At 42.6% G+C, this 26,307-nt stretch overlaps 1 protein-coding gene across 1 annotated transcript in view; it reads left to right on the forward strand.

The window, feature by feature from the left end:
• Nucleotides 1-26,307, forward strand: part of UXS1 (UDP-glucuronate decarboxylase 1) — a 92,169-nt gene that overhangs the window by 59,859 nt on the left and 6,003 nt on the right. The window contains exons 10-14 of the mRNA XM_030569653.1: nt 1,588-1,590; nt 14,555-14,668; nt 18,814-18,857; nt 21,425-21,485; nt 23,013-23,070. Of these exons, the coding sequence (XP_030425513.1) occupies nt 1,588-1,590; nt 14,555-14,668; nt 18,814-18,857; nt 21,425-21,485; nt 23,013-23,070 (280 nt within the window). The remainder of the gene's footprint in view (nt 1-1,587; nt 1,591-14,554; nt 14,669-18,813; nt 18,858-21,424; nt 21,486-23,012; nt 23,071-26,307) is intronic.

The following is a 26,307-nucleotide window of genomic DNA, read 5'->3' on the forward strand; positions in this document are numbered from 1 at the left end:
CCACAGCTCTTGGTAACTATATTCTGTGAGGCAATGTCAGAAAATAAATGGGGGCACAGCACATCCATAGCACAGCGTGTCCATAGATGGTTGGCACAAGCAGTACAACGCAAGACTACTTTCACTTACAACGTCCACTTTATTTTAGTCTCAAGCACATACACACATAAGCAACAGGTTAGCAGCCCCCAAAAATCAGTAGTTACCTCAGAAGTCTTGGAGGGTCCTTCAAGTGCAACAGATTTCTGGTGACCAACCTTCTGTCTGCTGCTGGGGATATTGAGATGTGTCCTCGAAGAGTGCACCCAACACAGACCTTTTCCCCTTTTTATGCTTTTAAGTGTCTCGCTGCTTGTCAGTCACCAATAACTGCTGAACAAGCAGCCAAAGCAAGAAGTTTCAAGCGATTAGTTGTACAGCTGTGTTTCTGCAGAGTCACATGTGCGCACAAACCAGAAGTATAGATGGACTTCCTGTCTTTCAAAACTGCATACTTCAGCAGTTTAAAGGAAAGCCAAACAAGATGGCGCAGGGTCACATGCTCAATTCTCATCATCGCTTCTGCTCCCTTCCTGGCCTGCCTAGTTATGCTAAGATTGCTGCAAAGGCCGACTAGTTTAACTGCTTTTGGCAATAAGCATTCCAGTAGATATTCTAGTTACTGGCTGTGGCCTTGGCACTTGGCTAGGCTGTTAAAATCTCTCCTTACATTAGCACAGGCAGGACCTAATTGTATATCCATAATTGCTGTAATCACATCAATTAATGAGTAAGTATAATACTGTCCAGCACTTTCACATTCATGTCTAAAATGAGATGAAGCTATTTAGGACAAGAACCTTGGATCAAATCCTGGCCCCACTGAAGTCAATGCAAAATACTCTCAGGCTTCAGTAGAGCTGGGTTTTCCCCCATAGTTTTTTGCTCTGTAAAGTGTGTAGCATGCTTGGGTGCTGTAAAATTGATTATCAAGGCAATGATGTGGGGAATAAAATTTAGTTTTAGAGTTCCACTAATGGCCTGATGCATATTACAAATCACCATGATATTGGAACGCTAGCTTCACACACAGTTTTTAGTGCATATAATCCTTATGTGAGTGTGGTAATATCAGTATATTGCATGTTATGAGGTGTGTCACTAGAATTATTACATATGCTCTCTTGCCATTAACAGTAGCACCAACACGAGTTGACACACTAACAACATTTCACCAGTCATTCACTTTCTGCATTTTTGGTTGTGTCTACCTAACCAAGTGGAGTAGTAATTGGAGTAGTTGTGAACAAACCAGTGTTTATGGTACTTTTTAGGCCATTTCAGATTTAGAATTGATACAAACAATCCTTTCATAAGAAAACCGATCTTTCTTGTTAATATACGAAATCCCAGTTTGACATTATACCTATTTAGTACAGTACTGGTAAAGGACGTATATTGAAGATACGTATTTAAAATAACTTACTAAATTCTCCATAGGATTTCTTTCTCCCGTTGATCTTATTCTCAGGGTAACCAGAAAGCGACTTTCTCATGAGACTCTCAGACTCAGGGATGACTGAAGGTGTTTTTTTATTCTCTCAGAAGGAGGTATTTCAGGAGGTGCTTTTCAGAAGGTAAAGAAAAGAGGAGAGTGGTGATAGGAAGAAATAGTCCATGTCAGAGGAATCTATAAAAGGAAATTATTAAGCAAACTATCTCCTGTAAGTGTGGCTTTATCCATTCACTTGTGCATCTTCATTACTCATCTCCAAAGCTCCTACTTTGTATCTGTGTATAGGCAGTTCAGTCCATCCATAGGAACCTGGTAATTATTGATGACCATTTTCATTTTAGTTCTGCAATCAACAAACAAAGTAGCCAGAAAATGAGCTCCTAGTGTGATACTGTGTCATAAAAGAGCTAATATTTGGTTGTGTTAACAAGAGAATATTGAGCAGAATTAGAGAGGTGATATAATTTTGGAATATGGCATGAGTTGAACCACTGCTGGAATATTGTGTGCAGTTCTGGTATCCATCTATTTTAAAGGATGTTTAAAAAGTGAAGAGGGTTCAGAGAATAATTTTTGGTTTGGAAGCCAACCTTACAATGAGAAACTAAAAATTCAATCAGTTTATTTTATTGAAGAGAAGGTTAAGAGGCAACTTGAGCACAATCTATAATTACCAATGCAAAAAGAAGATATGATACTAAAGGGTTCCTTAATGCCTCAGATAAAGGCATAACAAGGTTTAGCGGCTTGAAGTTGAAGTCAGCAAAGATTAAAGTGGACACCAGGCAAAATTTTAGGAGTGGGGAATTAGCTATTGGAAGAGTCCTTCAAATTATATCAAATTTTACAACACTTGCAGTGTTCTAAATCAGGAGTAGGCATCTCTAAAAGATATAATCTAGTTCAACCGCAAGCTGGGATAAATGTAGGAATCACCAACTGAAATTCTGAGCCCTGTATTATATAGGAGTTCAGACTAGATGATTGTAATGGTCCCTCCTGGCCTTAAAATCTATGAACTCTTAATTCCAGGCAGTGTAAATCATAGTGAAAAACAATCTTAAATGTTAACAACATGCAAGGGTGAATCCAATTTGCTAATGTCGTGGCCATTAGGTCAAGTCTTTGTGTATATTTTTATACTCAAGATTGGATTTTGTATTTGTAGGACCCATTGGTGACATTTTCTATAATGAACTGCCTGGAAATAATTGCACTGTGATTACTTTTCAAAATTGTAGGTGGTATAATTTTTAAATGTGTATATTTCAGACACCAACAATTATATCCTTTGTAGTTGACTGCTAGTCAAGATTTTCACACAGATAACACACACTAGTCAAAAGAATTTCAAGGGATGCAGGCAGCGATTTTAATAACTTTATCTGAAAGAGTAATTAGCTTAGTTTTGCTCACTATGGTAGCTCTGCAGGTTTCTGGTCTTTCTCTGGCAGGTTATTTACGCATTTTGTTGTAAGGATTTCTGATGCCAGTGAGTCCCCACATGTCAGAGTCGCTTTGCAGCTCCTTATGTCCTGGTTTCGTGCAAGTAGAGTTTTTCATCTTTCTTGTTTAAATCTTTGCTTACTGGCTGGTGATTCATAGTAGAAGAATTTGCAACATTGGTGCAAAACTTGCAAATTGTGAGCATTAAAGTTAATTAATAAGAATGATTCACCTGTTACCCTGCTTCTGCATTGCAGCCTTAGGCCTGGTCTACACTGTGGGGGGATCAATCTAAGATATGCAACTTTAGCTATGAGAATACTGTAGCTGAAGTCGACATATCTTAGATCAACTTGGGGTTTGGCTACACTTGCTGTGCAGCGCTGGGAGTTAAAGCTGTCTTCGTACAGCTGTATAGGGAAAGCGCTGCAGTGTGGCCACACTGACAGCTACCAGCGTTGCAGTGTGACCACATTTGCAGCATTTGCAGCGGTGTTGGTAGTGGTGCATTATGGGCAGCTATCCCACAGAGCGCCTCTTCTCATTCTGGCGCCGTAGGTTGTGGGAAGGGGGCGGAGGGTGTGGGTCATTCTGCTTCCTGTCCCAACGCCCTGTGATGCATCACTTCACATCCCAGCAATCCCTGTTTTTCCATCCGCGTTTGGCACCATCTTGCCTCTTTGAACGGTTTCTGTGCAGCGCGATTTCTGTGAGAAATGGAGCCCGAACTGCTGAGGAGTATGCTGACGAGTCTCACTAGCACATCACGTTTGGCAGTTGAGCTGTTCCTTAAAATCCAAAGTGACAGTGAGGAGTCTGACGATGATAGCGAGTCACGTAATACGTATGTCACAAAATTGCTTGTGGCATTCACGGATATGGTCAGCACCATGGAATGCTACTTTTGGGCTCGGGGAAACAAGCACTGAGTGGTGGGATCACATGGTCATGGAAGTCTGGGATGACAAGCAATGGCTGCAGAACTTTCGGATGAAAAAAGCCACTTTCTTGGGACCGTGTGCTGAGCTCGCCACCACCCTGTGGCATAAAGACATGAGATTGAGAGCTGCCCTGCCGATTGAGAAACGGGTGGCTATTACAGTCTGGAAGCTGGCAACTCCAGACAGCTACCGATCAGTCAGGAACCAGTTTGGAGTGGGAAAGTCGACCGTTGGAATCGTGTTGATGCAAGTTTACAGGGCCATTAATCGCATCCTGCTAAGAAGAACTGTGACTCTGGGGAACGTGCAGGACATTGTGGATGGCTTTCCCCAAATGGGTTTCCCTGACTGTGGAGGGGCGATAGATGGGATGCATATTCCTATTCTGGCACCACCCCACCTAGCATCCAAGTACGTTAATCGGAAGGGGTATTTCTCAATGTTTCTCCAGGCACTTGTAGATCACCATGGGTGTTTCATTGACATTAGCAGAGGCTGGCCCGAAGAGGTGCATGATGCACGCATCTTTCAGAACACTGGCCTGTTCAGGAAACTGCAGGCCGGGACTTTTTTCCCAGACTGGAAGATCACAGTAGGGAAATTTGAAATGCCCATTGTGATCCTTGGAGACCCCGCTTACCCGTTAATGCCTAGCTCATGAAACCATATACAGGGAGCCTTGACAACAGCAAGGAACGGTTGAACTACAGGCTAAGCTCGTGCCGAATGACTGTGGAGTGTGATTTTGGCCATTTAAAGGGTCACTGGCCATCTCTGTATGGGAAGCTGGACTTGGGGGAAAGCAGCATCCCCGCGGTGATATCCGCGTGCTGTACCCTCCATAATATTTGTGAAGGAAAGGGTGAAAGATTCAGTCAGGCATGGACCTCCGAGGTTCAATGCCTGGATGCTGAATTTGCACAGCCAGAGAGCAGGGCTACTAGAGAGGCCCAACACAGGGCTGCAAGGATTAGGGATGCTTTGAGGGAGGAATTTGAGGCTGAAAACCAACAGTAATATTTGGTGCCTTGCACTGGAGTGAAGTGCAGTGGTTACACTGTTAGTAGGAATCTGTGTTTGCTAAGCTGATTTGCAGTGCCTGTTACTTTCCTGAGCTAAAGTATCTTTGACTTTCTGCACTAATAAAGACTCTTTTCAAAGCCAAGAATTCATTTGTTGAAAAGAAAATAACTTTGACAGACACACAAGTTTTTGGGAACCTAAAAGGGCAGGGGGGTGGGGTGGGGAAACTGTGCAGTCACAGGTTTGAGTATGTCCTGTCTGGAGTGCTGTGCAATGACTGCTGCACTTCAGGATGGCTATACTGCATGGTGAGGGGGGTTAAGTGCAGAGAGTAATGGTCGTAGTTCTCAGGGCTGCTTGGTGAACATACAGGTGTTGGAGGCAGCTGGTGGTGGTAAGAACCTGCATGCTGGGGAAGGGGGTTTTGAGCTCACATGGGGACACAAGGAAAAGAACTTTGGGACAAGGGCGGTGGCGGGGTTGGGCAGGCGCGGTAGTGCTCCACTTGCATGGCTACGAGCGCCTGGATAGAGTCCGCTTGGTGCTCCAGGATCCTTATCAGCTGCTTTGTGCTTTTCTTCCTGTCCGCTGCATTTCTGTGGCGGATCCTGCTTTCACTTTCCCTCCAGTCCTGCACTTTTAATTCTCTGACAGAGTGCTGAGTAACTGCTTGCAGCATGTCTTCTTTGCTTTGTCGCGGCTTCTTCCGGAGGTTTTGTAGTCTCTCAGCGGTTGATAACATGGGCAGCCAAGATCTCAAGGTTGCATCTGTAAAGGCAAAAATGCAACACTTAACAGAAGGCAGCATTGTTATACCAGACAGTTATTCCCCCGTAGTTAAGGAGGGTAACAGTCTTCCCAATAGCATAATTTTCCCATCCCAAAGAGAGCACACATAACCCACGGAGTCCCAAAATGGTGAGTAAGGGGGGACTGATTGTTTCAGGGCTGTACTGTCCTCGGGATTTCTGTGCTTTGGGGAAAGCAAACAGCTGCAGGGGGGCACCTACACTGAACACTATCCCAACATTTTCCACAGGAGTTTATCCTGGAAGATATCTCGCTGCTGCGGGTCACCTGGGAAGCACAGGAGGGTCTTCTAGTGCAGGCCTGCACAACTCGTAAAGCGGCGAGGGCACATTACTCTAAAGAAAACAACTGAGGGCCGAAACCTCCCGTCCCAGCAGAAACTCCTCCGCCCCAGGCCGCCCAGCCCTGCAGAAACAAACCCTTCTTCCCCAGCGCTGCCCCACCAAAACAGCTGTGGACCAAAAAGGAAAGGTTGAGGGTGGGGAAGTGATACTTTATTTTAAATCAACCAAGGGCTCCCAGCTGAAGAGGTGGCTGAGAGCCCTCAGGGGTCAAATTAAAGGGCTCGGAGCTCTGGCAGCTGGGGAAACCCTGCAGGGCCGGTTCTAGGTTTTTTGCTGCCCGAAGCAAAAAAAAAAATTTGGCTGTCCCCCGTCCCAGCCCTGGGATCCCCCCCGTACCTCCCTGCTGCTCCAGTCCTGGCCCCCCCCCCACACACACACACACACTGCCGCCCCAGCCCTGGTCACTGGTAACTCACTCCTAGGGCGGGTCATTCAGCAGAAATTTTGGATGTGCACAAAACACAGACAGGAATTGGTTCCCATATATGACAATGCTTCAGTAAAGCGGAACAATTTTCAGCTTGTGTGATTGGAGGATATCTGGATGCATATTGTAAGACTGTCCTCCATAAATGAGGAAAAGTTGAGGTGCCTTTATTATTCTTTTGTTCTACTCTTTCTTTCTATGGGGAATTTGCCAATGCAATATCACTGTCCTTCCTTTTAAAAACAAACAAAAAGGCAATGGCTGTTGAAAATAGCAATTCCAGTCCTAATAAGCATTTCTTGCTTAATTTATCCTACCTTTTCTACAGCAAGTCACAGTGGATCAGTATATTTGATTTGGGAGAAATGAAGTAACAGCTTACCAAACTGAGATTGAGCACTCCTGAATTTTTAGGTGTTCAAATCTGGAGGCAGGTGCTGGGGGGGATGGGGCCTGTGGGCTCTGCAGGGGAGCATGGCAGTAACCGTGGTCTGGAGCTGCATGGAAGCAGACACGCTGGTCTGAGTGGCACGGTAAGGAGGGCTGGGGGTTGGAGAAGGGGTAGGGGGTTCCAGGGAGGCAGTCAAGGGACAGGGAGCGGGGGGGTTGGATGGGGCGGAGGTTCAGGAGGGCAGTCACGTGACAGGCAGCAGTTGGATAAGCATGGGAGTCCCAGGGGTTTATCAGGGGACAGGTAGGGGTTGAGGTCCTGGGGCAAAGTTGGGAGGGGAGTCTCAGGAGGGGGCAATTGGGGACAAGGAGAAGGGAGGCTTAGATAGGGGCTGGAGTCCCAAGGGGCAGTTATGGGCAGGGGTCTCAGGAGGGGGCAATTGGGGGACAAGGAGCAGTGGCATTTAGATAGAGGGTGGAGTCCTGGGGGGCAGTTAGGGGGCAGGAGTCCCAGGAGAGCGGTATCAGGGGACAAGGACCAGCGGTGCTTAGATAGGGGGGGGAGGTCCTGGGGGGAGTTTGGGGCAGGGGTCTGGGAGAGGGGCAATCGTGGCCGACAGCGGGTATTCAAAGGGCTCTGGCTGCCAGTCACGCAGGGAGCCCGAGCCCTTTAAATCCCAGCCGCAGCCCTGCCGCAGAGCGGTGACCGGGATTCAAAGGGCTTTGGGGTGCCCGAAGCCCGCGGGGAGCCCTGAGCCCTTTAAAATCCTATCTGCGGCTGGGAATCTCTGCCTGCAGTCCAGAGCCCTTTGATTCCCGCCGCACTGAGATTTAAAGGGCTCAGGGCTCCCGCGGCTGCCGGCAGCCTAGAGCCTTCTGACTCCCGGTCGCGGCTGAGATTTAAAGGGCTCTGGTCTGCCCGCAGAGCGCCTTGTGTGGGGGATTTAGAATCCCCCACGGGCCGCATGTTGTGCAGGCCTGTTCTACTGCAGTGCGGATTCCGCCCTGGCCCCTATGCAGCTTGCCTGTGTCTTGCAATGGTCCTCCCACCCCTCGTGACGCGGACACGTTAGCCTGACTGGGACAAGGACCACAGTGGCTCTCCCAAGAAACCTGCGCAAGCACATTGGCCATGCTCTGGTTGAAACTTTTGAAGAGATTACCGAGGCCAATTACCGTGATGTGATAGACCACATCAATGCGCCGTTCCACATCTAGGCATGCATGAATGCAACCCTAACCCTCCCTCCTCTCTGAAAAATTTCAATCCTGAAAATAAAAGCCACTTACCAGGAACCCGCTCCTCTGTTTGTCCTCCACCAAGTACTGGCTGCTGCAACTGGCTACCTTCCTCCTGGCTTGAGAAGAGCTCCTGCCTGCATGCCTGCTGGACACCAGGGTGTCTCTCCCCACCCCAGTACCCTCACTCTTGCTTGCCTCCTCCCCCTACTCTTAAGTGTCCATCGTGGTCTTCAGAGTGGAGGTGGGGTCACCCCCAAGTATCGTGTCCAGCTCTTTGTAAAAACAGCAGGTCGCGGGGGCAGCGCCCGAGCGGCGGTTTCCCTCGCGGGCTTTGCAGTAGTCACTCCGCAGCTCCTTCACTTTAACCCTTGTCATGGTATAATTCCCCACTCTGAACCTTACCGTCCAAAAGATGGGGTACCAGCATGAATTCATCTAAGCTAATTACCAGCTTAGTACTTGTAGCGCTGCCACCAACCAGGAATTCCAGTGCCTGGTACACTCTGGTCCCCCCAAAACCTTGCCCGGGGACCCCCAAGACCCAGACCCTCTGGATCTTAACACAAGGAAAGTAAACCCTTTCCCTCACCATTGCCTCTCCCAGGCTTCCCCTCTCTGGGTTACCCTGGAAGATCACTGTGATTCAAACTCCTTGAATCTTAAAACAGAGAGGAAAATTCACCTTCCTCCCTTCCTTCTCTTTCCCCCTCCCAGACTCTCCCTGAGAGAGAAAGTAATCCTAACACAGAGAGAAAATAACCTTTCTCTCCACCTTTCCTCCTTTCTCCCCACCAATTCCCTGGTGGATCCAGACCCCGTCCCCTGGTGTCTCACACCAGAATAAAAAAACAATCAGGTTCTTAAACAAGAAAAACTTTTAATTAAAGAAAGAAAAACAGTAAAAATTATCTTTGTAAATTTAAGATGGAATATGTTTACAGGTCTTTCAGCTATAGACACTGGGAATACCCTCCCAGCCTAAGTATTCAAGTACAAATTAAAATCCTTTCAGCAAAATATAAATTTTGAACTCCTTCCAGCCAATACACATTTGCAAATAAAGAAAACAACCACTACGCTTTATCTACCTAGTACTCACTATTCTGACCTTTATAAGAGCCTGTATTGGAGAGATTGGGAGAGAAACCTGGTTGCACATCTGATCCCTCTGAGCCCCCAGAATGAACAACAACCAAAATCTAACAGCACACACAAAAAGCTCCCTCCTTCAGATTTGAAAGTATCCTGTCCCCTGATCGTCCTCTGGTCAGGTGACAGCCTGCTCTCTGATCTTGTTAACCCTTTACAGGCAAAAGAGAGATGAAGTACTTCTGTTCTATTAACTCTTACTTATCTGTTTATGACAGCCCTGCACTGCAGTGTGTCCCAGTTGTTGCCCCTTTCCAGCATGGCCCTTGATATCTTGCCCATAGGTATCGTAATTCCTATACCTGGAGCGCAGCTGGAACTGCACTGCTTCTTCCCCCTAAACACTGATGAGGTCCAGCAACTTGCCATTGCTCCATGCTGGGACTCGTTTGCCGTATGGAGGCATGGTCACCTGGAAAGATTCACTGATTTCACTCTACACCTGCTGAGCAAACAGGAAGGGGATTTTTTAAGTTCCCAGGGCATTTAAAGGGAGAGTCTGACGCTTGGTCACCTGAGGCCAGGGCAGTAGAGTTCGAACTGATGAGCAAGTGGCTGAACTGGCATACTGGGATACCTCTGAATACCTCTGGAGGCCAATACAGCGCTTTTGGGGGCCACGCTGGCAGAGCAGCGCTGCATCAGCAGCGCTATAGTCATTATTCCCCAGGTCGAGGTGGAGTACAACCAGCGCTGTAGCCAGGGAGATACAGCGCTGGATGTGCCTTGCAAGCGTGAACGGTGAGTGAGTTGCAGCGCTGTAAAGCCACCACCAGCGCTGCAACTCCCCAGTGTAGCCAAGCCCTTAGATTGACTTACTTGCATCCTCACTGGCGCAGGATCAGCAGCCTGCTGCTCCCTCGTCAACTCCGCTTCCACCTCTCGCCCTGGTGGAGTTCTGGAGTCGACGGGATGCGTATTCTGGGATTGATGTATCGCGTCTAGATGAATGCAATACATGGATCCCTGATACATCGGTCCACTACCCGCCGATCCGGCAGGGTAGTGTAGACATACCCCAAGTGTATGTTGAAGCTATTTCAGTGAAAACCATCATTGGAAACCTTTAGACTCCTAAGTTGCATTCTGTGTTGATCTATTTCTGAAACATGCAGACCACGCATCTTTTACTAAAGGTAGATTTGTTAATCTTAAAATATGGCATGTTTATTCTTTTAAAGAAAAATATACATTGATGTCATCCTGCCATGCCTTGCTGTAGACTTTATTGGGAGCCAAGACTTTCAAAAATAAGTACCTACAGTTAGAGTTCCTCACTCCATATTTAGGTGCCTAAATTAGTGGCCCTAACTTTCAAGGTGCTCTGTACCCTACAGTGAGGCATGGTGAGTACCCATCACCTTGGAAAATGAAACCACTGATTTATTAGCCTAACCTTAGTCACTTATTTTGAAAATTTTGGTTTGGGGTAATTTCATAGGAGCCCTGACAATATCTGTTGGCTAGTACATGCAACAGCTTGGCTGTCATTAATTGTCCCCTTAAACAGATTTATTTATTTTTTTGTTAACAAAAGGTAGAGAAGGAAATATAAAATCACCAAAACTTTAGATGTCAGTATAATTTTTCATAACTTAGGCCTAGTCTACATTAGAAAAGGTTTCAGGTATAGATATATCAATATAGCTATATTGGGGAAATCCCTCCTAATGTAGATGCAGTTTTTATGCCATCAACAAAGTGCGTTTGCTGGGACAACTTACACTGGTTTAGTCACATGAGCAAATAAACTATACCAGCAAAAGCATTTCTGTGTCAGTATAATACATTTGTGATTTGAAATATTGTGTGTGTGTTTAAAAAAAAAAAAAAAAAAAAAAAGTCACGTCCCTAACTAATATTGCTGTACCAGCAAAAGTTTCTAGTGTAGAGCTGACTTAAAATAAATGCCTTTGTGTATGCATCCCTTGGAAATCTGAATCTGGAATCTATTGTTCTGTTTTATACATATGTAAAACTGTATATACAATGTGCTTTTCAAGTTTTGTAAAAGCACTGAGCACATTTTAAAGGATTTGAAAAACAGGTCTAATACATAGACAACAGGAAAGGTTTAAGGTTTGTAGGAGGCTGGAATGAAATCACAGAGACGTAAATTTAAAAACTGAAGATTAGCACAAGTTGTCTATTTTGTACAACTGTGGAGTGTGGTTCACCTGGTAAAAGAGTGAGTGTTAGTCTAAGGGTATGTCTGCCTGGGCTGTAAACCCACAGCAGCGAGTCTCAGATCCCAGCTCTGCAGACTTGGGCATGCACTGTGATACTAAAACCAGCAGTGTGGATGTTGGGGTTGGGCTGGTAGCTCAGGCTCCAGGCTGAGATGTTTACACTGCAGTGTTTAGTGCTATATTGTGAGCCCCATGAACCAGAGTCTGTAGACCTGGGCTCTGAGATGCGCTGCCATGAGTTTATAACAGAATAGACGTACCCTGAAAGACATAGGGAAATTGCAGTGGTGATCACTGTTCTGTTTAAATCAAGGACAGCAAGCTGCTCTTGTCATTAACTGTCCAACGCTGCAGATGCTTAAAGGCATCTATCAGTTTTATGGGCTCTGGATGTCCCCAGGATCAACATGCCTTCAACTTAAGTGGTCGGTTTGAACACTTGTGCCTCTTTATTGACTCATCCCACCACCTTCTTTGCTCTGGGAAACTTACAACTCACAGCTGGGTCTATCTGGATTGAGTCTTCCTTCTTCCCTTCCCGTGTCAGCAAATAAATACAGTAATTCCTCACTTAAAGTCATCCCACTTAACGTTTCGTTGTTATGTCACTGATCATTAGGGAACATATTCATGTTAAAGGTGTGCAATGCTCCATCCACTCTTATGTTGTTTGGCTGCCTGCTTTCTCTATAGCTGACAGCCTCTCTGCGTACACACCACTCCCAATGCCTCCTTCCCCTGGCAGACCCCGCAGATCAGCACCTTCCCTCACCTCCCCCCGCCTCCTGCCCACAGCAATCAGCTGGCTTGCAGCATTTTTGAGGTGGGGGAGGAGCGAGGACTCGACGCGCAGGACTCCCCCTGCCTCCCGAATGCCGCAAGCCAGCTGATTGCCCTGGGCAGGAGTGAGGAGTTGGCGTGCCTCTCCCACCCTCCTGCCCAGGGGAGGGAGTGGGAAGGAGCCAGGACACAGCATGCGAAATAAAGGGGGGGGATGGGATGGGGGGAGAAGAGACGGCTCAAGGGTGGGAGGTTTGGGGGAAGGGGTGGAGTGGGAAGGCAGAGAATTGAGCCCCCCGTCCCTGCTGCTTGCAGAGTAGGGGAAGCTGCCCTGGAACCAGCCCCCTCATTTATGTTAATTCTTGTGGGGAAATTTGATTTGCTTACATTGTTTCACTAGTTCCATCTTTCAGGAACATAACTACAACGTTAAGTGAGGAGTTACTGTACATGGTTTAGTATTGTGTTAGCAGCAGCACATGGTGAAATAACTGCCAGGCCCGAGGTGTTGTTTGCTGTCCTGAGGTGAGGAGGGAGGGTCACAGCTAATGCCGTATGGGTTTGGAGGTGTTCACACTAATGATGGGGCCTGGCTAAGAGTGTACATTCTACAAATATTTGATGCCTCAGAGAAATTATTCCAGAAGAATATGAGGAGGGCGGGGGAGTTACTAAACGTATGGGCTGAAAATGAGGGGGGAAATATAGGCTAAATATTTGGAATAAGATTCCCCAACACTGAGATCTATTCGTTTGTGTAATAGTTTCCCAAGGGAATGGATGGAGGCCTGATTTTCTTGGGAGACTTCAAAACTAGGCTGCATAAAACACTCTAAAATAAACTTTAGGAATGGGATTAATTGTTTATTTATAAACAATTCTGAGTTCCTGGGGCAGGCAGTTAGTTATTCTTATAACTGAATCTACTTTCAGGCTAACCTGTTTCAAGGAAAATCATGGTCTTTGGATGTCCCTTGAGCGAGGGATGTGTGAGCACAGGCTGCAGTCTTCTGAAGAGAAGCTGAAAATGTATGCAGCACACTGTGTATCCTCTTATAATGGGAAAATCCACAACATAGTTTCACCATGTCTTCAAGTCCCATTTTCCAGGCAGTGGCAACCAGCCATAATCTGTGGCAAACTGTTTGAAAAACTAAAATTCCATGTTTCCATGAAAGCCTCAAGAATATTGTAACACATTACATGATTTGTGTAACCTTAGGAGTTGTGCTTGGTGACTTTTGCTGCTTTTCAGTCAGCGGCAAGAAGTTTACTTTCAGAGGTGATGTTTCTACATGTTGTCACGGTGAACTGTTGAGTGCATCAAAAGCCAACCCTGTGAATTAGTTCACCATGGTTGAACGTTTTCCTTGCCATAAAGGCTGAGGATTTGGCTCTTGCAGAATTTAGATGAAACAGTTTATTCTCAGTGATGGGTTCCAGCCCTGCAATTTCACATGGTCACGATGCCATCTATAGACTGCATTGGTTCTGCTTGCTAAACTCAATTGAGTGCATTGATTATCTGAAGATGGATTTAACATAACATCCACACAAAGCATTACTGGGTATAATGGAAAAAATTATCAGAATCAAATAAAATTTCTGTAGTATTAAAGTTGTAGATATATAATACCTGTATTGGAACAGCCTGTAAATAACAATGGGAATCTGAGAAATAAACTAGCCCGTAAACTTCCTGTAGGCGAATGCAAATAGTAATGTTATGGCTATGGTTAGGAGGTCACTTTAATTATAAGCATCAGTTCAGCACCTCTGACAATCAGGATCCTTTAGATAGCTCACAATGGCACCCAAAAATCTCTAAACACTTTATAAAAATTTCTCGCTGTGCTTAGTCACGGATTATTCTGTGGTCTTGGCAAGTCACTTGATTGATGTTCTCCAATCTGTGAAAATACTCTCTGGTGTCTCATTGCTAAATCCTTAGAGCCTCTGATGGAAGACCCTATTGAATTCAAAGTATTCTTAAAGAAAAATTCATTAGGGTAAAGAACTGTCTTCACATTTTCGATCAGTGGTTCATATTGCATTATGAATGTAGATAATTAGGGAAAATTCTCCTACCATATGCTCTGTGGTTTAATGTGAAGTTACAAGAATCTCAAGACAAGAAAGCAGCATGTGTTTAAAAAGTGTATATTGGCATTCTTATACTTATGGAAATATCGCCCTTTTAAAAAAAACACCACCTCCTAAATATGAAAGTCTGCAATTTGAAGGGATTGGGGAGGGAGGGTTATAGAATCTTCATTAAGTACAAGTTTTGTTTGTTTCTTCTTTTTGCTTACAGGAAGGGGGTTGAGGTGCGAGTTGCTAGATATTCATACTTTGGTCCTCGGATGCACATGAACGATGGCAGAGTTGTCAGTAACTTTATCTTACAGGCTCTTCAGGGAGAACCTCTAACGGTAGTGATTGGCACTTGGTCCTGGACTTAGAACAAAACCACTTAACTAGTGCTATGGCCAAGATTTTCAAAAGTGACTGATGATTTAGTGATCGCCTAGTTTTTGGATGCACAACCTGAAACACTTGAAAGAGGCTAGATTTTTAAAAAGTGCTGAGCTCCCACTCTCTGAAAACCAGGCCTCTAAATGTCTCAACCTGGGTGTCCAAAAATAACTAGTCATTCTTGAAATGTTAGCCTGTATTTATAAACTTTACAAGTGTGCATAGTACTGTACTGTCAAAATGTGTTCTCTCCATGAGAAGGAAGGATGGTCATGTGGTTCAGTCATTAGCCTAGGATCCAGGAGACCTCAAATCCTTGCTCTACCACAGCCTTTCATTGTGACCTTGGGCAAGGTCTCTCTCTGCCTCAGTTCCCCATCTGTAAAATGGGGATAATAGCACTGTCCTGCCTCGCATGGGGTGTTTTGAGGAGAAATACACTAAGGATTGTGAGGCACTCAGATAATTCAATAATAGGGCCTTATAAGTGCCAAAGATATAGATAGAAGCATACATCCTAAATTAATCATAATACAAAATGGTGGTGGAGGGGTATTTGAGGTCAAGGATGAGGTCATGAGATATGTAATTTCATACACATGGCAACTTTTAAAATTTCACATATAAAAGTTGGAGGCTATATCTGGAGCAAAGAATGAAGTGAATGGTACTAGGAAATCACTCAAGACCTTTCTAGTTTTTATTGTTTAAATTAAGTATCTTTTTTTTTTTTAAAAGCATGCCATAGGGTGTATATGGGACGTTAGAGTTCAATACGTTTGAGTACTCTACAAAGCACACCCTTGTAAAGGGCTTTGCTGTACTGGGTAGACAACCCCAAGATTGAAGGTGCGCTGTTGTGGACAGTAATAATTTGTGTGTTGTCTGCATGCTAGCAGAGCTCCTGTTTGTTGGAAAGAAGTGTTGCTCCAGCAATAAATGTGCCTAGTCAGTAAGGAGAGGGGAGCTGAAGTCAATTTTTTCAAGGTATCTAAAGTCAGGAAAGATGTCGGGGGCCAGCATTCTTTCTTATATTTTATCACAACATTACTTGTCTCTCTTTTCCCTCTTCCACTAAAAACAACAAAAATACCAATTTATAACGATAGAAGGATGTGTTGCCCTTGTGAGAAACCTTTAAAAGTGACTATACTTGCCTACCCTTAGATGGGGCAGGATTGCTTATTTCAGTTCTTCCTACAGTTGCGCTGGGAAAGTGTTGCAGTGTTTTGGGGCTGGGGATAGAAGAAATCTATGTAAAGGCATGTTCCAAAACTAGTTGTTTCTTGGTATGATTCTTCTGATTTACATGGCTATGGTGAGTCATTCCCATTGTACTGCCCCATGAGCATGCCCACATTTATCACATTGGTTAAACCCGAGAACAGTAGCACAAAAGACAGCAGCCTCCACCCAAGAATGTATTTTACATATGGGTTTTTAAAGGACTTTTGTAAATTGTTTTGAAAGGGCCTTCACTCTCCTATCCACCCCACTATATGCTCCTGGATGATATACAGGGGGCACAAAGCGTAGGTCCTCTCTAGGTAGCGTTATAAGTTTTGCATAGAGCATCAGAGGTCAGATGTTGCTGTGTGTTTATTTGATCATTCTCTTGTTGCTTATATTGTGCTGGTCAAGTGGTTGATATGCCAGCTTGGCATCTGAATACATCGTAGTAGTTTGAGCTTCTTCGGACTTATCCAGCAGAGCCTTGACTTTTTTATAACTATAAACTGAGAAGGTAATCAATCATTGCAGAGACACACAATTCTCTGACAGCTTCCTAAAAAGTGTGTATGTGGCATATTTATCTAGATTTAAAACAATTCATAGTTCAGGATATTTCAAAATGTCATCAAGAAAAGCTTAGAATAGTACAGTCCTGGGGAGGAGAGTTGAAGTCTTGTCTGTTAGATATTTTTTAACTCCAACGGCCAGTCTGTAGTTGAGCTCCTGCCGTTGCAGCTGCACCTGTGGGAGGAACGGAGAAATGTTAAGCAAATAAGTTAGTGTGGGCACAAGCCAAAGTCGAATAATGACTCCCTTTAATTCTTTGGAGTCTGAAAAGTCTCTAGGGAAGAGGATGAGGATACCAGTGATGCTTCAGCATCCTGACTAGTTGGTGGACGCTGGTTAACTGGAACATAAGAAATGCAACTCCCATTTGAATAAATGGGAGGTCAGACTTTTAAGTTGTCACAAAGTTATTGCTATTGTTTATATTACAGTGACACCTAGAGGCCCAACCTAGGATCAGGTCTCCATTGTGCGAAGCATTGACGTGTCACAAAGATGGCCCCTACCCCAAAAGTGTTCACTATCCAAGTATAAATGAGACAACAGGTGGATGCAGCAGGCAAGGGGAGCACATGGTAACAGTGGAACGTTTCCGTTCAGTGTAACACGTAGAATCACTGCACCCATCCGTACCTAACCATTGTCGGATGTTTTGCAGCCATCACAGCAGAGGAGCGTTACAAGGAAAAGTTTGAAGGAGGCCTTGTGTAGACTTAGTTATATTTGTAAAGTCTCTAACCATGGATAAAATAATATAAATAAAAGCTTGACCCAAGATCACTGTACTACTAGTGCATGAGTTTCAAAAAGCAAAATTGATTAGACATAAGAGTGAGACTGAAGTTTTGTTGAATTGGCCATGCTCAAGTAAAATAAATCAACAGCCAGCAGAAAAAACAGTGAAAGTGAATCAGAAATCAAAAACTTTGACATAATTTTTTATAACTTTTGCTGTTAAAATTAAAATCTGTTATCAATTAACTATTTTAAAACATGAGTGTATTCAATTTTTATCCCCCCCAAAAAAAACAAAAAATGAATGCAAAAGGCAGTTGTTTAAAGAGAAGTTCAAATGTGGGAACTAATTCTACAAAATGGGAACATATCTTTATTATTCCTCATTAGTCAAATATTTTTGTCCCATGCGAACAGTCATCTTGATTTTATTGTTAAAATATTCATACGAGGAAGTGTGGGGGTGGGGGTGAACACAGCATAATCCCAGACTGCCTTTAAAACATGTGGCAACGAAGATCACTGTATAGGAACAGCACAAAGTGAGTTCCCCTCCCCCTGCCCGGTCTGTCGTCTGTCTATTAAATCACTCTATCGATCTAACATGTTAAAACAGAGGCTGGAAAGCTGTGTGGGGCATGCTGTCGAGCCACCAGTGCACTCCCCCACATTTCTTTCAGAATAAGATATTAAGTAAACTCTGTTAGACTTCTAAATGTTTAGGGCTTCAACCAAAGCCCACTGAACTGAAGACTCCCTTTGAGATTAGTGGAGTTTGGGTCAGACCCTTAAACAGGCTTAACCTATGACAGATGTTGGCATATCCATCAGATGTGTCCCTATGTTTTGAGCAAAACAAATATTCTATCTGCTACTTCCAAAAAGCGTTTCGAATTCAGTGTATGTCACGTCAAGAGATGTATCCCCATTTTATCCTTAAACATACCTAGTTATAGCTTTCAAATATCAATTTATACTGGAAATTTCAAAAAGTATGCTGATTTATTGCCTTAACTTCACGGCCAACCTGTGTAAAAATAGTACTATGTTGAAGCCATTGCAATGCCTTAGTATTTCCACTTAACTTGAGAGAGGTGTCATGTTTTTGGTGGTATTTTGTTTTTTTTTGTTGTTGTTGCATGAAAAATAGTAGATCTGCTTCAGATTTCACTGCATAGTCAGTGTAGAGATTCAGGACAGCTGAGTGTCATGGTCAGGCATGGAAGGTGATATTAGCAGCTGCATTTTCTGTGGAGTAAAGAGGAGGGACACTGGTGGTCCTGGGAAGACCAAAGAGAAGTAGGCTATAATCCTCAAGACAAAAGATAAGCATTCTATCTGTAGATAGTGAAAAGGGGTTGAATTTTAGAAAAGTAGTGTATGAAGAATTACCAAGATTAGATTTGGCCTGGCACTCATGACGTACAGTCTGGCAGCCAGCTAAGATTGTGACTTGGTTTTGTGTCCCATATTCATGCCTCAAGAGGTCCTGCAGCCTACTTATGATGATGATGAGACATGCCATAACGTTTCATGTTCTTGTATGTTGATTTTCATTGTTTTTTAGGTCTATGGGCCTGGAACTCAGACTAGAGCATTCCAGTATGTCAGGTAAGGCTTGCTTGTTCTCTCTAGCACTTTGTACTGAGTCTGATACCTATCATCATATTCTGGTAGACTCAGACATTCTACAAACTGGATCAAGCCAGTAAAATATAAGCAAAATGGGAAATGTACAAGAATTCTGTTTTGTTAGATATATAGTAGTGTTCTAGAACACAAATTGTACTTTCACAGAGAAGTTAAATATATAAATAGTCCCTAGCCAGGTGAGAACTTTAAATTCAGACATAGCTAGTATTTGTGGTGATCCTCACCAGTGGATGCAAGTGGTTCTGTTATCATTTTCTGCTTCATAAAATCTCAAGTTTCATGTCTTTGTAACTGAATACGCTGCTGCCATCTTATGTTGATAGCCTGTGTTAGTAATACAAGGAATTCTGTTGATTAATATCTGGGCAGCGTCTTTCTAAAGCTGCCTGCCAAAATTTGACTTCACGCTTTCAAGCTTTCCTCTGCACAGTTAGGGTATATCAAACATGGCAAGTAGTGATTTAATTTGTATTATATTACAACATTTATGCTATATTCATGTCCATCAGCATTTCCCATGGCTTGTACAATTCAAAGTGTTGTCCATAATATTGGAGGAGAACTGGTTTTTAGCTCATTTAGTGCTGAGACAAAATCCTCCCTTGTTTTAAAGTGACAAAAGTGTAATATTTCATGTATTATAATTTCTCATTCCATGTTAAAATTAGATTATTTTTTGTTGTACCAAAAAACAGTATGGTCAGAACTGATCGTTTCTAATAAGGCGAAGCTTTCGTTTTCATTTATTATTTATTTGCTGTATCATACTGTTTCTTATATCTAGGACAATTCCCCCTTTATCCCTCCCGTTCCCATCCCTCTCACACATCTTGAAGTCTGCTTCACTATATCCAAAAACACAGACCCCCTTCTTCTAAAGCTGAGGGCCCTAATAACCTGTATAAAAACTTAGGGCCTGATTGCACAGTTCTCATTAGATCTAAAATCCTATTTTCCTCAATACATACGTAAAAGCTGTAGAAGTAGTCCCCTTGAATAATCTTTGCTGATTACATCCATTTTTAAATCACTTAAAAAAACACTTCAGGCATGAGATACAGGATAATATATTTCACATTCAGGTTAATATAAACAATGCCATTTTATGGTTAAGAGAGCACATTGCACAACACTGTTTGCTATACATAATTACCTAATACTGCACCATAACTTATTGTTTGCAACTGATGGTTGGGACTGACTGTAGCAGAATTACGATGCATTTATAGCAAAGCACATGGTTGTGTTGTCATTTCTTGTGATGCAAAACTTACAGAGCCTCCAATGGAGTTGAAGGGACTCTGTACCTTTACTTCAGTGTGAGTTAATTATCCAAACACCTCAAAATATTGTTAACAATACACTTCAATACAAGCTTTTATTCAGTTATTGTATCTGATGAAGCATTACTTTCTAATCAACAAAATCCACTTTATAATTATTTATATAGTGCCATAAAAATGCATGGCACTTAAGAAACTAGTATGCTCTTTCGTGGCTTCAAGAAGCTTACATCAGAGGTCCTGCACTCTGATCCTGATGGCCAGATCCTTACACCCATGCAAAGTTGCTGAGACTTGTACAGACACGGGAGTCTGTCTGTTCAGATCAGATTCAAGATTGTGACCTATATTTATTAACAGCATGTCCATATCTCCTGGCTTACTTGCCAGCTAAACCAAAGTGCCAGGGTTTTTTTTTGTTTTTGTGTTTTGTTTTTGACAAACTCCTTTTAAAAATCTCTTCTTCTCTCCTCCTCCCTCCCCCGCCCCCCCCCCGCGCCTTTCTGCAGTAGTAGTAAATGGTCTGGAAATTATAGCATCTTGATTTGATACCTCATTTGAACCTGTAGTGCAGAAAAGAGCTGATACCTTTTGTTGTTCCTATTAATTAGTCTGGAACCTAGGACCCAGGAGGAGGATTTAGTGTGGTAACACCACGATATCATTTTACCAAGTAAACTTGTTTTAACAGAGTCTTTTAAAGCTTCTGAAAGTAAGGACAAACTTGGTAAGCAGCAGTGTGCTTGCTTCTTTTCACCATCATGAGCCATCTATTACAATCCATCTGAAAAATTGGCAGTTACCTCATATTAAATGAGTGGGAGGCCTAGAGGCCAGAGGAAATAATAAAGTATTATTTTTTTGGGTAATCCATTAATATGTCTTGGTTGGGTTTTCATAAAACTGGGAGGAACTGAAGCTTGTGCCTCCCAATGTAAAGGCTCTTACTGCAGCAAATTATTCTCTAAAACTAACAGCAAGTCCTCCACTGGTTTTGATTTATTGAAATGAATAACTATGGAGCTAACCAGCCAGCAAATTACCAGTTGGTATGAAATGTGGACTTCCACCTGCAATCTACAAAATGCATAAAATCCATTTTAATTGCAGGATTTGATTTCTCCACTCTTCATCTATTTATATTGCTTCAATGTGGTTCTAGCGAGATGGATCTCTTTGAATAAAATATGACTGTTTAAAGAGAAATGGATATCTACTCAATCCCCGCTTTCCCTTTTGCAGTGATCTTGTGAATGGCTTGGTGGCCTTAATGAACAGTAATGTCAGCAGTCCTGTCAACTTGGTGAGCACACAGTTCTGTTCTGCTACATTTACTTCACAGTAGTCTAGTTTTTTCTTTCTTGCTTGTCATTGCTGTTAAATTTTACAAGAATTAAATGCAGTGAAAATACTTTCCATCATACACAAAAAAACCCTATCTTCACTTTACGTATAAGAGATTTGGCATAGTGCTTGCTGGCTCCTAGACCTTAGATCTGATCACTGTCTCAGGAATGAGAGAATTTTGCAATACGTTTTGAGTTTAATTGATTTAAGCTTTTTGCTCAATATGCAATACAGCAGAGCCCCATTTATCGGATCTAATTGAGACCGGAGCAGACTGGATAATCAAAAATCTGGAAAAATCAGAGAATGGGAAAGTGCAATGCTGCAGCACCATCTAGTGGCCACTGGAGAGATCACTCCCTTGAATCTGTGTGTTCTGGTTGTCCAGTTAACACAGAGAGCCGGATAATGGAGAGTCAGATAAATGGTGTTCTACTGTATTAGAAAGAGAAGGCAGAGAGTAAGTTATTTTAAGACACTTCAGAAATCAGTTGAAGACCACCCGCGTTCTATACATCAAAAGTGCGATCTGAAACCATTGGTGACACACTGTTGTAATTTATAAACCTGCTTAACCTTTATTAACCTTCATTTTTGTTGTCGTTGTGATACATGCCTTCCCCCCCCCATGGCAATGTGCTAAAGTATCATTGATAATAAGATTAAATGTGGATGGCTATGTTCCAAAGCAGTTATAACATATCCATGGTTTATCTAGTCAGTTTGAAATTATAATATTTAGAAGCTTATGGCATACTGCTGAGGTCAGCTCTTGAAAAACTGTGGTGGTTTTTTCCCTTGGGATTCTCATGGAAAGCGAAATGTGCATCTCATGAAGCTAAAGCATATGAAAAAAATGGGACATGCACAATTAAAGAACACCTGAAAACCTGTGAAAACCTAGTTTCTTTTTTGGATGACTAAATAGACTCAACTTGGGAGCCAGGTTTTCAATAGTGCTCTGTTGGCTTAACTCTGCTGCTGTTGAAGTGGTAAAACTTCCATTGACTTCATTGGGAACAAGAGTTAGGTCACCAATGAATGCCTTTTAAAATCGCATCCTAGAAAATGCATTTTGTTATGTCTTTGAAGACACATTACATACTGTGTTGTTTTAAAAGATGTGGGGGACCAGAAAATTTTTGTTTAAGTGGTTCTGGTTACTTTTCAAAGTAGAATTGAGATGTTGTGCCTCTTTGAGGATAATTAACCCTTGGAACAATTTACCAAATTTGGTGGTGCATTTTCCATCACTGGCAATTTTTAAATCAAGTTTCGCTGTCTCTTCAAAGAGATGCTCTCGTTCAAACAGGAATTATATTGGGGCAGTTTTCTGGCCTGATATACAGGAGGTCAGACCCTTCTGGCCTTGTAATCTATGAATTTTAGTTCATTCACATGGTGATTCCTGGCAAATCACAAATATGCATTTTTAGAGATGCTTTGTAATTTCTCTTGTAACCTGTATCCATTTCTTTCTTAGGGGAACCCAGAAGAGCACAGTATCCTAGAATTTGCCCAATTAATTAAAAAACTTGTTGGTAAGTATGACAAGTAATTATTGGGTGAAGTTCATAGAGGGCTTATATTATCGGCTGATAATTACTTAGTTAAAGTATGCATAATATATAAGACTAATTGAATCTCTTTCTTTCTGTTGCTAAACAGAAGCTTTACCAAGGACATCTAATTGTCTACAGATTCTGTAATTAAATATTAGATTAAGAATTTAGAATTTAGTTCAGATTTTCAGTTATACATAAAATACTGTATGAAGAAAAAAATGAATATTTATTTTTATGTGGTACTTTGTCATGTACTAGTAACTTACATATAGTTTATGCAAGTGAATGGGTTTGTTGTGGACAAATGAAGAGCCTGTTCTATTCTTCCTCATTACATGTTGCCTTTCCTTCAAGGGAGTGGCAAATGTGTATTACTTTTTTTCTTCCAACAATGAACTTGGCAAAGAGCACTAAGAAACGCGGATAGGAAGGCAATTCATGCCCGTTCTGAATATTGCTCCCCATTCTGGTCTGATCCCAGGTAGACTTCTCTGTGCATGGATTTGTCTTTTAAGATGTAAGATGATCCCTGGCAGGCGTATTACCCAAAATTCTGGCAGCAGTAGGAAGGAGAGATGCTATGACTATTTTAGATAAAAGTTCAGTACAAGACCCACACACCAACTCCTGCCGTAAATGCAATCATTGAAAAAAGTCTAAACTGAGCTGAATGTGAATGAAATATATCATCTCCTGAACTAAAATACAAATAGTGTTTGGGTAGATTTGTCCAGGAATCCTCTTCATATTTTCTCCATGAGTTTCTCTCTATACCACCCTCAAAAGTCTTATGCTGTGATGACCATTTTTCTTCCCCTATACCGACCTGGCCACTCGGGCTAGAAGTGATTCATTCCAGCTCCCATCAGAGTCTCCCTTTCACTTGGCTGGAGGGGATGCTGGGGAATACTTGGCAGTCCCTACTTGTCACCGTGTGTTCCTGTTGTTGTGTGTGCTGCCTTTACAGCATTTTTGAATCCCAAATTTAGGCTGCTAGGTAAGAGATTGAAGTCCAGGGCCTCCATGGTAGCATTCTCTAAATTGCTTCCAGTTCCACACGCAGGGCCAGTTAGGCAGAACTGCAGAGTCTCAATGCGTGGATGAGATGATGGTGTAGGGAGGTGGGGTTTAGATTTATTAGGAACTGGGAAACCTTTTGGGAAAGGGGGAACCTATACAGGAAGGGTGGGCTCCACCTAAACCAAAATGAAGTCAGGTTGTTGGCACTTAACACTAAAAAGGTCATAGTGTAGTTTTTAAACTAAGGAGTGGGGGAAAGCTGACAGGTGCGGAGGAGCACGTGGGTCAGACAAAGACGTCCCTTATAGGAGGATCTGCTAATGGAGATTCTCTATGCCCTAGTAAGCAGGAGAGTATGGAGGATGATAAAATACAAGTAGGATCTGATAAGTAACAGTCAAATCAGAAAAAGTCTCATTCAATTACATCATGTAATGAGAAACAGCTAAAAAGTGACAAGTTTTTAAAGTGCTTATATACCAATGCTATATGTCTGAATAATGAGATGAGTGACCTAGAGTGCCTCGTAATAAATGAGGATATTGATATAAGAGACATCACAGAAAGTTGGTGGAATGAGAATAATCCATGTGACACAGTAATACCAGGGTGCAAAATATATCAGAAGGACAGAACAGGTCGTGCTGGTGTGGGAATGGCACTATATGTGAAAGAAAGCGTAGAATCAAATGAAATAAAAATCTTAAATCACCCAAACTGTACCATAGAATCTCAAATAATAAGAATATAGCAGTAGGGATATATTACCGACCCCCTGAACAGAATGATGATAGTGACTGAAATGCTCAGGGAGACTAGAGTGGCTATTAAAATTAAAAACTCAATAATAATGGGGGTTTCAACTATCCTCACAATGACTGGGTAGATGTCACCTCAGGACGGGATGCAGAGATAGTTTCTTGACAACTTAAATGACTTCTTGGAGCAGCTGGTCCTGGAACCCACAAGAGGAGAGGGAATTCTTGATTTATTACTAAATGGAGCACAGGATCAGGGCCAAGAGCTGAATATAGTTGGACTACTTGGTAATAGTGACCATAATATAATTAAATTTAATATCCCTGTGGCGAGGAAAACACCACAGTGGCCCAACAGTAGGAAAGGAGAACTACACAACAATGATGATTTTAGTTAAACAGAAATTAAGAGTTACAGCACTAAAGTAAAATCCCTGCAAGCTGCATGGAAACTTCTTAAAGACACCATAATAGAGGCTCAACTTAAGTGTATACACCAAATTAAAAAACATAGTAAGAGAACCAAAAAAGTGCCACTGTGACTAAACAACAAGGTAAGAGAAGCAGTGATAGGCAAAAAGGCATCCTTTAAAAAGTGGAAGTTAAATCTTAGTGAGAAAAATAGAAAGGATCATAAACTCTGGCAAATGAAGTGCAAAAATATAATTAGGAAGGCCAAAAAGAATTTGAAGAACAGCTAGCCAAAGACTCAGAGTAATAGCAAAAAAAAAATGTTAAGTAGGTGAGAAGCAGGAAACCTGTTAAACAACTAGGGAGGCCACTTGATGATCAACTGCTAAGGCTCTGTCTTCACTACCCGCCGTATCAGCGGCTAGCAATCGATTTCTCGGGGATCGATATATCATCTCATCTAGACGCAATATATCGATCCCCGAACGCGCTCCTGTTGACTCCGGAACTCCACCGGAGCGAGTGGCAGTACCGGAGTCACAGGGGGAGCCACGGATGTCGATCCTGCGCCATGAGGACCGTAGGTAATTCGATCTAAGATACTTCTACTTCAGCTACATTATTCACGTAGCTGAAGTTGCGTATCTTAGATCGATTCCCTCCCCTGGTGTAGACCAGCCCTAAATGAGCATTCCAGGACAACAAGGCCATTGCAGAGAAACTAAATTAATTCATCTAAACTAAATAAAATGCATGAGTCTTCACTGAGGATGTGAGGATGTGAGGGAGATTCCCAATCCTTTTTTTAGGTGTTCCAAATGACTGGAAGATAACTAATGTGACACCAATTTTTAAAAAGAGCTCTAGAGTTAACCCCGGCAATTACAGGCTGGTAAGCCTGATTTTAGTACTGGTCAAACTGGTTGAAACTATATACTAAAGAACAAAATTGTCAGACACACAGAATTGTTGCAGGAGTCAACATGGTTTTTGTAAAGGGAAAACATGCCTCACCAATCTACTA

Source organism: Gopherus evgoodei, chromosome 1 (assembly GCF_007399415.2).
Source record: "Gopherus evgoodei ecotype Sinaloan lineage chromosome 1, rGopEvg1_v1.p, whole genome shotgun sequence".
NCBI classification, from domain to species: Eukaryota; Metazoa; Chordata; order Testudines; family Testudinidae; genus Gopherus; species Gopherus evgoodei.